Here is an 18,028-nt window from a genome sequence, read left to right on the forward strand (position 1 = left end):
TTTTAGTATGTAAGACGATTTACTTTTTCGATCTGTCGCAAAACAAGAACACGTTATTATCAGCTGCTGTGTACAGATTTAGCAACACTTCTAAGTAGAAATGGACTGAGCAACTTTGTGTGTGTGTGTGTGTGTGTGTGTGTGTGTGTGTGTGTGTGTGTGTGTGTGTGTGTGTGTGTGTGTGTGTGTGTGTGTGTGTGTGTGTGTGTGTGTGTGTGTGTGTGTGTGTGTGTGTGTGTGTGTGTGTGTGTGTGTGTGTGTGTGTGTGTGTGTGTGTGTGTGTGTGTGTGTGTGTGTGTGTGTGTGTGTGTGTGTGTGTGTGTGTGTGTGTGTGTGTGTGTGTGTGTGTGTGTGTGTGTGTGTGTGTGTGTGTGTGTGTGTGTGTGTGTGTGTGTGTGTGTGTGTGTGTGTGTGTGTGTGTGTGTGTGTGTGTGTGTGTGTGTGTGTGTGTGTGTGTGTGTGTGTGTGTGTGTGTGTGTGTGTGTGTGTGTGTGTGTGTGTGTGTGTGTGTGTGTGTGTGTGTGTGTGTGTGTGTGTGTGTGTGTGTGTGTGTGTGTGTGTGTGTGTGTGTGCGTGTGTGTGTGTGTGTGTGAGTGTGTGTGTGTGCGCGCGTGTGCGCGTGTGTGTGTGTGTGTATGTGTGGATAATCTGAAAAGCTCATTGACACTACAACGGTTGTGATTAGTTTATAATTGTAATGCAAGTCTGTTGCGCTTGTTTATTTACTAGTTTAGCCCATATTAGCTGTTAAATAAAATCATTTAATGTGAATTGACATGATTGAGGAATGTCTATCTCTCTTTCTCTCAATTCGTTTTTGACAGTTTTAAATAAATTAATTTCAGGAACAGGGACTGTTCGGCATTGACAAAGATGGGTCATTATATGTCCTGGATATTAACAATAAAAGGTACATTAAATATATAAGAACAACGCACAGTATAAAGTTGTCAGTAAACCTATTAAACATTTCGGGCAAGTGCATGGCGTTCTCTCATTTTTCAGTTTAGCATATATTATTCACTGTAATATTTGTCTGCTAACTTACCTTTTACAAAAGTGTGCAAATAGAACGTCTACGTGTTAAGCATGTGTTTGCTATGATACATATTTTATGTAAGAAATTTTTCGAGAACGCCTTGTGCATAGTTACGAAAATCGCAACACCTGGACCAACGCTTTTTTTAATTCCAGATATTTAATGTCACCTCAGAAAGATGTTCTCAAGTTGTTCTCAAGTCGAAATAATGTGATCAGTCTATGTCAAGCGCCCGTTTTCGTTTGTCCTTAAGTGTGCGGTGTGCGTTATGGCTTTTTGCCACTTCAGATGCCACCTGTTTTGATAAATGTTTGCAAAACTTTTGCTCAATCTGTACACGACTTTGTAAAATATTAAATCAGATTATAAGTATGCAAAATACATAAGTCAAAATGGATCAATATCCAGGTGACAAGGTTAAATTTACGCCACAGTTATCAATTTATGTATTGGTCGAATCAATCTAGGCAAAGCATTCATCAGGAAATGTGCGTTTCCAAAGTACATAACCAGGTGAAATCTTGAAATAAAACGTAAAACTACTCTTAAAGGCACAACGAAATATTGATTTTCAGTGGAAACAATGTTTGTTTGTTTTTGCAATGTGTAAACAAAGTTTGAATTTTGGTCACATGTAACCTGAAACTATGCCACTTATTCATGTTGTGTTAACCATCTTGAGGCCATAGCTTATCGTAGATTGAATGGAATTGGGATTTTATTAAAAATAATATCCAGGTCAAGGTCGAGTTTTGGTCAAATTATGTCAAAAGTACGGTCACCATATTTGATCAACTTATGGACCCAACACAAACCAGCATTTATCAAGTAATCTTTTGAAAACTTTAGCATAAAAGTTACCTATCTACAATATCTACACCAAGTTTGAATTCGGGTTAAATTGGATTACCCTGCGATAACAGATAATTAACTCATTATCACTCATTATCACTCTAAAAGCAGACATTACGACTGAATCTTGACTTGGACAGAATATTCATCTGCTCTTTTTCTAGGACACGTGTATATTTGGATAAATAAAAATGAGGTGAATATGTTAAGATGCGACTAAGTCTGAAAATGTGTAATCACTTTGAAGTTATAGTAGCTCTTCAGGGTCAGTGTTGCCATATTGTTCTAAATGTGTCATTAACTTGTGCTATATACAAATATGATTTTAACATAAGTGCATTTGATATTTAATATATTCAAATATCATTACAGTACACTAATTGCATTACAATATAGTTCGTCATATGTTACTATGATGTTAGTATTGACATGCAATATTAAAGTGCCCTTCGCCTCTTGTGTACTGTATCGCAAATTTATCATGAACATGTTTTCATTAATGGCGTTAAAACCTATTAGTATCTAGTTCCAACGATAGTTCTAAATTAGTCATCACAATATCTAATAAATCGGAAAATACCATGTTAAATATTTATATTGCACATATGTAATTTGTTTTTTATCGTAGGAGGATTTTCACTGTAGCTGGTGATTATGTTCATCCAACTTATTCAATTGGTGACATCATACAGATGTGCAGAAAAGAGGTAAGTTTACGGATACATCAACATGGTGTCAACGATGGGGTGAATTGTTAGACTATATAACCGTTCTTATACTTGAATATTATCCGTTAGAATTAGTATGGAATAATTGTTTTGCTTATCAAGGTTGAATACTTATTTTTGTCAGCTGTCACAATATGCATACTTTTAGGATATTTGAGTGGTTTTCTTTCGGAATGCGGTATGTCGATATATCTCCCCGTCACAAGACTATATTAGCATTTAATGACATATATATCTTTTACATGACTACTCAATTGTAGTATCAGCATGGTTTGAATAGGGGGAATATCGGCTTTCAAACGGTTTGGAATCGAAATTCTTAGCATACTTTTTTGTAATATTCATGTTAACCATGTTTAATTTGTAAAATATACACGAGTGTCATAACTACATTCTGATTAAGGTATATGAATAACAGTTTTATTGCACACGAATACGTCAAATGCGTCTAATTATATTGATGTATTGCTTTTGGTGGTAGTTTTTGAAAAAGGCTAAATAAAAAGAAAAAAAAAACGGTTAAAGCACATAACATGAATTTACAAATTATCACTACAATATTTATGAAAAAATAAGATAATATTATGTAAACACTACTTCAATGCTGGGACTGGAAACAGCAAAATAAAGGTTTTGAGGCTAAAAGTAAACGCCGTCCAACAATATTCTGATATAAAATAAATAACTTGCATCCTGCGTTTGTAAACAATACATGCGGAATATTACGCTAGTCAATTGGTCCAAGAGTTTGTATCATTCGAGTGGCTTGTGTGATGACGTATCACACGAGAGGCGGAGCCTCGAGTGTGATGCGAAATAGCACAAGCCACGAGATTGATACAAACTCTTGGAACAATTGACTAGCGTAATATTTCTTTTATTCTATACAACAACTAACGAAAAAAGTTAACAAATGTATTTTTTACTTAAACAAAACTGACAAAACAATGACTAAAACGGTACGCCATAGTTTATTTAAGACGCGTATAAATACAGTTTATGTAAATTAACGTGTAAACATTCAAACCGGGAAAACACAAGTTTCCGACACGCTTACCTTATTGCCATCGTTAATCCAATTTTTATAACAATTAAGTTGACAACTTTAATCCGATGTTTATAAAAAAAAATGTTTAAACGATACCCACTTCCACTTCTATCTTCCATGTCTTTATGGAAACTTAGTTTAAACCACACTGTTTTATTGTATTCCTATCGAAATATACATTTATGCATGATAAACACACACTCCAAAATACGATTTAATACATAGTTTACTGTTAAAAAACACCACGTCCGACATGTCCTTACAGAGTTTAGATAAAACTTTTGTGTTTTGTCACAGAAATGACGTGACACGATGCACTACGTAATATATTTCGTAATATAAAATATTTCTATTATCGGTGCGTGTAATGTGACGTCATTAAATGGGTCGAAGTAGTCCGGCTAGTATGGTAATACGGAATTGGAAACAGCGAGTAGCGTAATACCGTATTTTTTATTTCAACGATGGATACAACCTGTATTTTGTTAAAAGCATTAAACAGGTATATAATAAATGACGTTTATCATCAAGAAGTCGCATAAGTGATCGAGTATACTAAGCAAGCAATCAAAACATGTAAACGTATGTATGATTGCGGCGAGACTGATATATATATATATCCAATTATATTAAACGGCATGTAACTGTGCACCTCCATAGGTTGTTTAAGAAAAGTAAACACAAACCCGCTATCGAGGCTCTTTCAAAGTAAAATAATCAGTGCCTTAAAATGGTCCGATTAACAGGGATCATGTATACATAGATACTCGTTACTTCAATCAAAGAAAACATATTCACAATAAAAAGTATAACGTACTTTTATTTATAAATGCAGTTGTTGTTTTTTTCAGCATTAACATGCTTAATTTTTCCGTCGAAAAATATAGAATTAAGATTAACAAAGTTTCCACACTTTGAAAATTGTTACTTTATAATTTAGATTAGTTGAATAAAGGTCCCTAAGGCTTTCAGTAATTGTATGATATGATACAAAATTGGCTCGACGCAAAAATAATCAAGAATATTAAAAGACAACGAACAAAACCAAAATGATTAAATTCAGGCAACCGCTTAAGTGTAAGACGGTTTTTCGAATGACATTTCACTGGGGCGCTGGTACTATGAATTATATTGAAAACAAACAGCTACTATTTTCTGCAATGTTGATCGGGTTCGCTCCGTGTCTATAGACATATAGATGATAATTAATAAGGAGTATTTGTTTTAAGGCATCCTCAAGTTTTTTTCGTCATATTTTTTTTTAAATCATGCACATGAGGCATATGTGCATATTTGAATTGTGCTGTAAAATATCAATACAATTGTATTTTTTCTTGAAAATACTAGACCGACAATGTATGCATATTGTTTGAAATTGTGATCAAAAATTATTAACGATATTTCTTTTGGTTAAAAAGTTACTTCATACAAGAATGTATATATTAAGTCCATATCATTTACTGTCTGAAAAATTATATATTTTTAATCAAACGCCTAATTTGTTGACAACGCCCTCGTAAGCGCATTATTTTAATTAAACATATTTAAATTTAAAATAAACAAACATATTTTTTGTTCAGATCAAAACAAAAATAGTGTCACTGTTTGTTATGTAACATGTTTAAGTGGTTCTGACAAAACTGTACAAACATGGCTTGTAATAATTGGCCACGACCTTGATGTTTAATTTTTGTGAAGAATACAATAATAATTCATCTTAACGAAATTGCCAACAAATACATTACTTATTGGTTTGTTACATTCTGTATTGGTCCTCTACATCGATTGTTCAAATAATGCAGAGTGTGTATTAAAAAAGGTGTCAATATTTGGAAAGTATTCTTGCTCTGATGTTCTTTCAGCGGTTTGAATTTGGGGTTGTTTAATGACCATACCGTTCCTATAAACTAATGTTGAGAATGACGAGCTGAATTCTCTGAAATCTTGAAATCGCAAGATCATAATCTAACCAAGCGTGGTATTCGACTACAATATTATTATGCGGTCTCTGGAACAAAAGACGTACACGTATATTGTACTATATGATAAACATCAAGATCGACGTGAGTTCATTTAGATTCATTAACGATAATTTCATTGTACACAATGATGCTTCGTTTCATAACATTATTTTGGCTCATATTATAGGGATAATACACGTTTTCGAGGGCATGGTCATCTGCGGGCGCTCTCAAAATCCATTCCTGCCCGAGTGCGCTGTCGGGCATGAACGGATTTTGAGAGCACCCGCAGAGGATCATGTCCGAGAAAATGTGTATTTTCGCTATTATTGAATAAACAAATCACACATACCAAAGTAAATTAAAATTACATTGAAAACAATATGTCTTGTTCATTCGACATCGACAAAAAAATCGATGATTTCATATGACGTCATACAGTTCAAGGTTGTGTTTTACATATGCCTCACTCGGTCATCATCAGAAATGACGAGGCTTTACCTTCGTATAGGTAATTTTTTTTTAAATGTGTTTAAACAGTGGATTAATGCAAAGTTGAAATGCAGCAACGCAAAGTAATCAATGAGGAATTATGTTGGAATATACTGGTCATGACGGATAAATATATCGTCAGAATAAGTAATTGTTTTCATAGATGTTTCTTTCGTGCAGGTCTATCTTATTTCGTTTTAACTAAATTTTCTAAAATTGAATACTGCCAACATATTGTCACAAAGTAGGTCAAGCATACAACAGGAACGTTGAAGGTACATAAACACTTACATTTACAGCATAGTCTTTTGAAAGTGTTGAGTGAATAACCTTATCTTTATTGACGTTGCCAATAAATAAAGCAGTTGTCAAGAGAGTGCAGATGGTATAATTTGACAAGTGGATTGATATATTCATTGCCTTTATCCCTGCATGAATGAGGAAACTGGTGCTTATTCAGTTCCCCATTTATGCTTGGAAAGTCGTCGAAGGCTGGAGTTATTAACAAAGTTCATAATAACTTCATTGAATCAAATGAAAAATGGGAAGTAACTGCGCGTGGACGAGTTTATGGATATGAAAAACACATAGCAGGGCTTGAACAGCGCGTGAATCGCCTTGTTAATACACGATTTCTCCCGTTCAAGCCCTCCTTTTGCCAAGTGTCTGCACCCCGCCAGAGCATTATCGATAGAGTTTATGCAATAATCTTCTGTAAATTTCAGATTTTTAAAAATTATTCATTTCACTTATTTTTTTAAGCGGAACAATATTATGTATTCATAGGAATGCCTTAAAATGGAAACTCAATCATTAATTCATTGATATACTGAATGTATATGAATATTCTATGCAAGGTATAGCTCCCCAAAAAGCGCATACTTTGCATAATTGGGAGAAATTCAATCCTAATTATTAACGCACAAACAGTTTTTCGAATTAACTTTTACCCTAATGTTTGTAATAACTCAATAAAAGTTTGTTTTCACTAAATACTTTAATTTATTTACGGAATTTGAGGTTCAATGTTATCAGGCTAGAACTGAGATGCCGCCCCTAATAATAAAACGTGTATGTTAGAGAGGTTAAGCCATGCATTGGACTATTGATTCAATTGGCATGGAAGATGTTTACACAAATTGGCATTTTGTGACAACCATGCACATAAAAACGAACCGGAAAGGTGAAAACGATTAAAATAGTGCCATGACATAGTTCAATAACATATACTTAGTAAACTGTTTATAGAAAAATACAACTGTTTAATCGGCATATGTTGATTTGATTGAACAATTTTTTTGTCGGAATAGGTAAACTTCTAATACAAAATAGGGTATTGAAGTAAATTTTGCTTTGTTGTTAAAGGCTTAACTTTATAAGAAAGATACTTTATTCAATATTATCCTAATTCGATGTACATACTTTATTATTAATAAATTTAGGGATGATAGTGACATTTATCTAAGTACGAGGATGTCAGTATCTGTATCTGACTATTGAAATTATTAACTTATCGGTTGACTGAAATATGATTAACCCATATGCGAAAATAATTATATTAGCAGTGTCTCAAGATAAAACACATATAATTAAAGTGAATATATACGAGTTTTATGTTCATATTGTATATTGTATCAAACTTAAACCAATACATTAATAGCAGAAAGGAATATTTTATAAACTGTATTAAATGTCTAATAATGGTACCGTATTGGCTTTTTGTTTATTTCAAAATAATTTGTTGAAGAACGGGAGACTATATCTAATACCATAATGTATTATTATGTTAAATGGTATATCATAAAGAATATGCATTCGTATGCCATTAATGAAACCAATTCCGACTTTGTTCTATTACTTTACAGGAACCAGGTACCATTGCCACGGTAGAGAACGTTGTCAATACCGATGAGTTGTTGATTATCAAGTGCGGTGATCGACCGAACGTCCGCCGACAGGATGTTAAATTAGTGCCTCTCAGTACGTGTAACAAATACGTTATTAAATGATTTCATATGAATGGCTCTAATGGTTGATTAGACAATATTACTTCACATAGACAATAAGAAAGGGTTGATTTATTTTTTATAACGTTGTCCGTTTGTCCGGTGCAAGCTTTTTGTAAAAAAAAGTCGCAAACCACACATCTCAACCCGTAAACTTGAAGGTGCTTGCTCATAATTGTCCAAAACGATTGACCAGAAGAGTTCGAAACTGTGTCACGTGGAATCAATGTCACAAATTGAGATGGTATATTTGTATACATATTTGAATAAAGAGTGCTATGCCCATGTATTCACGTATAGATTGAATATCACGTCCAAAAATAACCATTATTTAGACTTCTTTTTAACATACTTAAAATGTGGTGTAAATATAGATGTTTTTTGGGACCCTTTAAGGCCGTAATAAACTGCTTATAAAACATTATTGACTGATCGCGTGTAAATAGCAGATAATCATTTGGTGCGTTTACATGTTTAAAAAATTGTGATTTTAAACCTACCCAATCATTAACAACTGCTTGGGTTTTGTTTGCTCCGCTATTTTGTGATCACGTGTCATTTAGTTCTGTTCCATGAATACTTATATCGGATTTTGTTTTCATTCAAGCTGTTATTCATTGACAGTTTTCCTTTGTAACATAACATTAATAATCTTGAATTTGGGATAAGTGTATAGCGTTTCTAAAATAAAATAATACAACACGGAAAAAATGCTAAATTCTACAGAAACCATTTCCTAATACATGTACGTCATTTGCACGTTGACGGAATTGTATATATATATAATATCCGAATATTTTAATGTGGAAAAATGTGCAATGTTTTCGAAAAACAAATTATGAAATAAACGATACCTTGTATTTATACAGCACATTTTCAACCGCCAAATGGTATGTTATTATATAACTCTTAGAACATGTTGAAAATGTTGAATGTGTCAGATAGTCACTTAAAAAGTGGTAATGTTAACCCTTTTTCAGATAGACTGACTTCCGAGTTAAAAAATTGGTTTAAGATCTACAATTCTTCATCTGAGGAAGACGAGATGGTGAAAGCCGTTCAGTCAGACAATACTTCAAAAGTTGGTGAATTACTGAGCCAAGACATAAAGGTATCTTAAAAAAACTAAATCAGTGGGAGAGATAAACGTAAAGGCTTGATTTGTATATGTTGTGTTAAAGCATTGCGTATGTTGTTAGACAAATTCCCGAAATCAACAGTGATAGTCACATCATTCTCACACAACCGCAAGTACCATTAACATGAATATTTCCCAATATTGTTATTCTGGTAAACCATACACGAAAATGTTCGTTACAAATCAAGCACATACACGATATAAATATAAAGAAATATGTGTTTCGAGTAAAATCTAATTATAATTTATATGGATTCACAATATAATGGCGAACAAGGTACGCTTTGCATATGATTTTAAGTTTGAACCTATCGCACCGCTTCGGAAACATAATATTTTATCTTACGCACATAATGAATAAAACTGTTTTAAGTTATTTATGTCCATGCACGAGCTCCATGTGTTTCAGATTATATTACCAGTATTTGCGCTGTGAATAAACTTATGATTACATTATACAACGTTATACGTCAACACATGTATATATATATATATATATATATATATATATATATATATATATATATATATATATATATATATATATATATATATATATATATATATATATTTATATATATAACTTCATACAAACAATGAAAACATATTGTTCAGCTGTACAAAATACGTGATTTAAAATATACTCAAAGAAACACAAAGGTAAAGATACATTAAATAGGTTGATATGTTAATTTGACAGCCCTTTCAGTGTCAGCCCTTGATGTCAAAACCGTCTATCAACTTTTGCTTTTCTTCATATTATTAAGAAATAAGTGTGCGAGTTTGCGCGCTTCAGTTTTAATTCATGTATATGTACCTTTAAGAAAATTGCAGAAACGTCTGTTAACAATACATTGCAGACATACACTTTTTGGCCTCACAAGGTATCACAAAATGAATCGTTACGTTTAAACTGGGCAAAAGTAAATTAATAAATTTCTTTGTATATACTAACCTAGCTGAAACATAGTTTGATCTATTATATGGTTAACTGTATTAAAGTATTTTTAGCATGTGACTTTATAAAATAAATGAATTAAATTGGCATGGTTGCTGTTACGCAATTAGAGTTATGTTTTATGTTTCGCCCTGGTGAGCTGACCCATTCGCCGAGTCATCTTATATCGAAGAACAAACTACCATTACATTGATTACTGATTTTATAACATGATTTATGCATGATTTGTTTGTAAGTTATACCGTTGTGTACATTAATTTATATAAGTTGTTTCTGATGCGAGCAATGAAATTAATATTTCATCAACTTATAGAGGATGTTGTCCCAGCGAAAATGCGGTATTGACAGTGACGGTTCCTTGTTTATTGAAGATACCAGCGACAAAAGGTAGACAATTGTGCAATATGTACTAATGGTTGTATACTTGCGTGTACCTGTCAAACATAACTGCGAACTTGGAAGTTTGCTTTTGCAAATATTGATACATTTAATATGTAGGTAGACAAACACGTATTAGTAATATTAAATATCACGGCATGTTAATTAATGGAGGAATCAGAGTTAAAAAATATAAAATATAAACTAATAAAGAAATAAGTGAACAGCGAACAGTTCTCAAATCTAAAAAAGGGTGTTTTTAATTTAATCTTTACGTTTTGCTTTTGAACGAAACGGTTAGGTACGGAAAAACAAGAACACCATTTACGTCTCAATCATTTAAATAAATGTACATCAACATTGCATTTTTTCAATATTCATCAATTTGTATCATTTTCATTAAAAAACGCGTACGTTTTATTTCAACAGACGCAAACTTAATGTTTAATAGCGCCTGTGTTTGAAGAATATCTTAAACCGAAATCGTTACAAAATTTACTAGTTTAAATCTAAGATTTTGACTATTCTAATCAGCCCAGCAGGCTGGAAAACACCTCAACTGGATTGGTATGAATAAAACGAATGCGAACGGTATTGACCTGTATACAGAAGTGTTATAAAGGATTGAATCTATCAACATTTTGTTGTATTTATTGTTTCTTTTGCTATGAATACAAAACGAATTCGGCTTCGGTAAATGAAATTACGTATAAATACGAACATTTAATATAACGATCGGAATGCATTATGTTATGGCCTAATCTTCTGTCATAATATTATTAACTCTTTCAAATGAGCGACCACCTGATCGCCTTGGCTTGTCGGTCAGTGTGTTTTGACTCCATCTCCATTTTTGAACAAAATGACCGGTATATTGTACTTTAAAACGTGTATTGCTTAAATTGGCGTACGTCCATAAGTTATCAATTTAAATATCAATAACATTTGGAAAACAACCCACAACCTTTTATCGCAAAGAACAAAAGCTGAATCCGTTTACGTAAACTCGGCAGTTTAATTCAGATACTTGTAGTTGATACTGTAAGTGGTTTGTACATTATGAGTTATTAATACGCTTGGTATGTACGTCATTTGTATAGATATTCATTAAAATCTAGAATTTTCCATATTAGTATTTAAGTGAAACATTACAAGCTATCTATTAAACACGTATAAACCTTATTTACAAACACGTTCACCTAGTGTCCAAATGATAGAACTTAACATTCAAATAATAACAGTTGATATGTTAGATGATTTTGAAAAAAAACTATACATGTGATTAGTGGGTTTTTCCAAATTGTATCGCCCTTGTGAGCGCCTATACCGAAACGGTAATTTAGTTTAACCGTGTTGATTTGTTAGTCTCTGAATTATACTTTAAAATAGTATTTATTGTATGCCCGCTGTTAACTTATTTATTTACATAAACTGTCTGCATAATTTACAAAAACAATTCATCCAATATAATACTAAGATGCTTATGTGAGTCAACCCGTATTGTATTGTAAAAAATACAAATATTAAAATGAAATCAGCTTGTCATCCGTCTGATATTCCTTCCATTATAATATCGAGTAACAATGCTAAAGCTCCACTATTAACTATTTTTATATATTGATTAGTTTCAGCTAAAAGATAATATTGTCTTATCGCACTTTTTCTACGTCCTCGTATTGTTAATGAGTCACCAAAGTGCAACAGCAGTGTTCATTGTTTTACTTCCTGACATTTGGAGTCATGTAACTACAGATTAAACCTAAACTTATTATATTAAAGATTGTATGATTATAATACAATATTTGGAACGGACATAAGGACTTAAAACATACGTATACATCATATATACAAGTTTATTATTCGTTAATTGCGAAGCATTAATTTATCGTAAAAGTTCGGTTGGGACTAACATTGCACGAAACATATGTATATTCACAATATGTTTAATTTGTGTTAATTTTAGACGGAAGTTCATTCTTGCCGACGGTTTGATTTCTCCAACATTTCTTGAAGGTGACATTGTACATATCTGCAGTGAAGCTAAGCTAGATAACCCAAATGGCATACGGAAAGATGACTTGAAACGGGTTAGTTCGTCTTATCCTGCAGTATATTAAATAGTATATGTAATCACGGTTTCTTGTGTGTAATTTTAAACATACTAATAAGATCATTACAATATGGTTGTTTAAGAATTAATTAAACCGTTCACGTTATATTTTTTACGTATGATGGCCTCGTGTATGAAGGTTGAGTTTACTTTGTTATACCGTTTATCAGTCCGTCTTTCTGTCCGAAGACATTATTTTGCTAAAATAAATATAAAATAGCAACGGTCCAGGAATCACATGTAAGATATGAATAAGATTTAAATAGTACCTTTTTCTTTTGATAACATGCGTTTCCGATTTAATTTTTGTGTTTGGCAGTTAACAAGGTATATTCAAATCAGTTGTGTTTGTTCATTTTCCGTTTCCTGGCCTGAAATGATATATTGAGATTTATAAGGCAATGCAATTACATAAAATTCTTTGAAACAACACGACATGAAGCGATCATTTATTTGGATTCTGTAACATCAGATCAAATTAACTCTGGTGTCACAACTGACACGGCGAAGAGGCTATAGTTTCATTTGTAAAAATGAATGGTTGTCTTTGACTATACTGTACCAAACCTCTACTTATCGTGTGGTGCTGTAGCATATGCATAACAAAAAGTAATCCAAATAGCATAATCTTTAAGTTGAACAATCGCACTCAGTTTTTACAATTAAGAATATTCTCGATTCATCACGGGCATAACTTATGTACACCAAAATGTGCATTTTTGTTAAGTTATCATACCATGAAAAAAGTGTTCACAATGGCGACCTATGTAAAAGACCGAGCCAGTCCGATTGAGTAAGCTAAATTATCTCAATCGGCATTCCTCGCTGATTATCATTGATAAAAGTAAAGGCAGCTTGTTTCCCGTCCTCTTTCAATTGTATCGAGGGGTTCGGGACAGGAACACAACAATGGCCGCGCCCATGAGAGAATGTTGACACTCGTGTCTAACAGCATAAATCGGATTGTTTGGCTATTTAGAAACTGTCATTTAGGATATACGAGTATTATTCACTAAATCTCCGCTAATGACTTGATATCATTTTAATGTTAAATGAACTGTGTTACAGTAAAAGAGACATTAAGGCGAGTGTGGCCAGTTTGGATCCAGATCAGCCTTTGGTCGCTTGAAAGCTGTTTGCTTAAAAGTGGTGTTCTGATAATAACAAATAGTTTAACAGGATACTGACTTTAATAGACTGCGTTTTTCCTTTGACCGGCCTCAAATAATAGAATTGTCATTAGTCAAATGAATTTATTTCGAACATTAATAAAGTGTTGTTTTTTTGGTCCCTCGGGATAAATGACTTCAGCACTTTTGTGTTGAGAATTGAATAGCGCTTAAGCCGCTGCTAGGAGCCGTGAGAGATGTTGCACCTTTCATTATCGCTCATCAACCGACTCAATAAAACCGAGTCGGCAATATTTCACTTAATTTTTGGTTTGGTTGCTTTCGAGGGATCGCAAATTTTCAGATTCTTCCTCAAAGCCTAGTGGTAGAGAGTCGACTTTGATTGCAGGATGTTAATGCCTAGCGGGTTTGATCCTCAGAAGCGACATTGAAAACTAGCCAACTGTGTTATCTTAAAGGCTGCTAAACCTAATATACTAAGATAATGTGAATTTTCTCTCGCATGATGGTCATCAGTTATATTATATAAAAACGCACAGCAGTAGTAAACAATAGGACAATAACTAATGAACGCATCTTTCATTTGTCTTTAACACTTTGAGTTTGACATGGCCTAGATTTAAATATGTGACTTGACTTTACCAGCGATCTTGTGGCAGAGCTTAAGTGTAAATGTACGATTGAAGATCACCTATATCCATATTTTCTTTTATAGAGGTGTGGACAGTTTTAAGGATGTGACAAGTTAGAAAAAATGGGTCATTACCGAGAGGCCACAACTGATCTATGACTGTTTAAAAACAAGAACAATCAGTGCCTGATTTAGATTTCCTTACATAGTTCAATAAAAACTAATTTCAGAAGCCTGGTAACAGTTTAACTTAAATGTTACCAATGTGTTAGACCAGGGCCTTGATTTTGAAATCTAGGACATGCATGGTCAAATGATATCATTACAGATTATACATTTTTTCAAACACATACAAATGTAAACATGTATCTGTAACTAACGTATATGTTATAAATTATAGTAAAATGCACAGAAGACATTTGACTTTTCTGCTGATGCGTTGGTACATCATGTGGCTCTGTTGCAATGGTTTGATGGACTGCTTGCTTGGATGTGTCGTTACAACATATACAGTATATTAAACTGTATTATTTCAAATATGTTTGCATCTAGTATACCTTTATTGATAATATTTACAAAATTAATGTATATGAATGATAAACTTGAATGAAATTAGTTAAATGATATTGAAATCATAGCAGTATTTTATGCTGATAATTATGTAATATATGTTGCTTGATACAATCATGTACATCTATATCAAATGAGATCATACCGTAACTTCAATGATAAATTTCAGTGAATTAAATTAAATCCAAAATGTAAGTCACTCCCATCTCCATCCCGCAGCGCGCATACCGAAAGGTCCTGCTATGTACCTATCCAGATCAAAAATTATAATATATATCATTATGTGTCATGTTGTTTGGAGGGGATGTGTTTTTCCTCTGTTGTATCAATGTATTATTTTACTTCTTTAATCAGTATGTTTAAATATATAAAAACATAGCTCCAGGGTCAGAGCTTAAGGCAATAAATATTTCACCCCTGATCTTTTTTCTAATGGATATTTTAGCTAGTTCCTACATTAAATACAGTCAAATATATGTTAAGTAGCATCTGTACACATTGGTAGATTAGTACATTAAATGTTATTAGTGTTAAAAAGATACGTTCATGCTAGATGAAGAGCCTTAGTCAAGGGGTATTTAAACATTTTTAAATGGTAAAATGTTATGAAATGTATACCCATTTTCTCTTGAGCACTGGCCAGATATACAATGTATACCAATTATCCACTGTTATATGGAGCCCTGACCAGATCTCAAATGTATATCCCTTTTCTCAGGTACCCTGGTCATCTCCAGTGTTGATCACTATGCAATGGTTGAATCAACTACTTCAGAAAAAAATTGACATTCTTTTCACATGGAAATTTTTACTTTCACAGTCATGGAAAAAGAGCCTGCACATAACAGATCAAAAATACTTTTTATTTGTGGATCACCCCATATCTTGATACTGTATTTGCATAAATATCTCAAGTCTTCATGAAATCAGGACAAATAATTGTATTTTAAGTCCTTAATTGACCCGGCTATAGTTATCAGATTATTATAAGCTCAGTCAGTATATTTATATCATTTTTTATGATTTGTGTATTGTAAACATATACACGATTACGCAGTTACATGATAGCAATAAATAATTACAAAGCCACCCATGTTATAAAGGTCATTGACAAAGCCTATGGTAAAAATGTGAAAACATTGAGTGAAAACGCCCCCTCGTGTTAGCAAAAACAACACGTTGACAGGTTGTCATTTTTGACAGTTCTACTTTCACTTTCATTTTGTGATATTCATTATCATCAAACTATTAACAAGTATGTGGCTGAGAAAAATATCGCCATTGATTATTTAATATATTTCCTGTACATTTCTTCAATAAACTTACATCAATACACGATTTTTTCTTCGTTAATTCAAACATTCCTGAAAGGCTACCACTTTGTTTACATATTTTGTTTACATTCTGACGCGCTAGGTAGGACCGCAATACCGCTTCCGAAATGTGTATTCATACTATTGCCTTCGAGGTACTTAAGTCTTATCCGCTGTTTGACAGAAAGGGCTGAGAATGTGCGAGTGTGCCAGGTGGCACTTCAAACGCTGTGACGCTGGGAAAACCCCAAATGTAGTTATTTTTAGATTTGATCGGAAATGCAACCCGCCACCCAGTTTCGCTGAACGGGTCAAGTTCCCCACGGGTACTACTTCCCCGTACCTCCAAAATTTTTTTCGTACCCAAAATTTGTCGTATCCATTTTTTTTCGTTCCCAAATTTTTTTTCGTACCCAAATTTTATTTCGTACCTAAATTTGTTTTCGTTCCCAATTTTTTGTGTACCCACACTTTTTTTGTACCCAAATATGTTTCGTATCCAAAATTTGTGTGGCATAAGTTTTTCGTACCCAAACATTTCGTACCCACATAAACAATTTTGGAAATGTAGCTAAACTAAAATTGATGCTTTTATATCCATCCTCTTCATAAGCATCGTCACACCAGTACTGTCAGTACTTTGATTGTGTTCGTGTGGTTTATAACTTTGCAGACAGTCGGTACAATTGGAAGAATAGAGGAAGTGACAAAGGAAGTGACAAAGGGAGTGACAAAGGACAGTAAACTGAGGATCAAAGTGGGCGCTGATACTTCTCTTCACCGTCCAAAAGATGTTTCTTTAGTTTCAATCGGTTAGTCTTAGGTTTCGTTCATTTCATATATCTTAACATATTAACATTTTGTTAACAACAATATCCCATTTAACTGACAATCAACGTGAAATGATTTGTTGCTGTTATTTTTACATCATGCGCTGTCAGTTTTACAAATGTATAATATAATCGTTTCGTTGGCATACTATCTTGTTACAGATCGGACTGTATGATAAAAAGTACATGTTAGCATTTTATAATTATCATTTTTTTATTAAATAGTCGAATGATTGCAAATACTAAGACAATAACATTAAATTTTAAAATCATTTATTGAAAAACTAAAGCGTCGCCAATAAGCAAACAATCATTAACTGTATATTAGTATTGTTTATTGAACATACGAGTATAATCCTACTTAATGCAAGCAATGTTAAAAAGATCACTTAAAGGTTTAATATCGTTTAAATGAGTAGCAAACGTTATATTTGTGTTCTTACTTTTACTTTCGCGTTCGGTTCCTCTCGTCATATTTCGGAAAAGCCAAGATAAACCTCGTAGGCCGGATGTCGAATAATGAAACCTGATAACAACCGAACATGTGTGTGTGCCTTCTGTAAAAAAAAAACACAAAAAAACACAATAACAATGAAATCAACATTTTCGGACAGTTCAATCAAACGTAATTGTTGGCAATCAGATTATATTATGTTTGGAATTTAAAATATAAAAACTAAGGAATGTTCAACAATATTTCTGTTGTTTAAAACAACTGCATGAATAGATAAAGAGCAATTTATCAATGTCAAACATGCGCATTGGCATATTTGATATGATTATCTCCGAGAAATTGGTTTGAGGTTTGATCTTCTTTCTTGGAACACTCTCAATACCTTCTCTT

General features: G+C 32.9%; 1 protein-coding gene across 1 annotated transcript in view; it reads left to right on the forward strand.

Annotated features, from left to right (window-relative positions):
- Positions 1 to 18,028, forward strand: part of LOC127849670 (uncharacterized) — a 150,956-nt gene that overhangs the window by 91,518 nt on the left and 41,410 nt on the right. The window contains exons 26-32 of the mRNA XM_052382417.1: positions 846 to 910; positions 2,520 to 2,598; positions 7,986 to 8,100; positions 9,107 to 9,237; positions 10,536 to 10,609; positions 12,564 to 12,687; positions 17,028 to 17,166. Of these exons, the coding sequence (XP_052238377.1) occupies positions 846 to 910; positions 2,520 to 2,598; positions 7,986 to 8,100; positions 9,107 to 9,237; positions 10,536 to 10,609; positions 12,564 to 12,687; positions 17,028 to 17,166 (727 nt within the window). The remainder of the gene's footprint in view (positions 1 to 845; positions 911 to 2,519; positions 2,599 to 7,985; positions 8,101 to 9,106; positions 9,238 to 10,535; positions 10,610 to 12,563; positions 12,688 to 17,027; positions 17,167 to 18,028) is intronic.

The sequence above is a fragment of the Dreissena polymorpha genome, chromosome 11 (genome assembly GCF_020536995.1).
Source record: "Dreissena polymorpha isolate Duluth1 chromosome 11, UMN_Dpol_1.0, whole genome shotgun sequence".
Classification (NCBI taxonomy): domain Eukaryota; kingdom Metazoa; phylum Mollusca; class Bivalvia; order Myida; family Dreissenidae; genus Dreissena; species Dreissena polymorpha.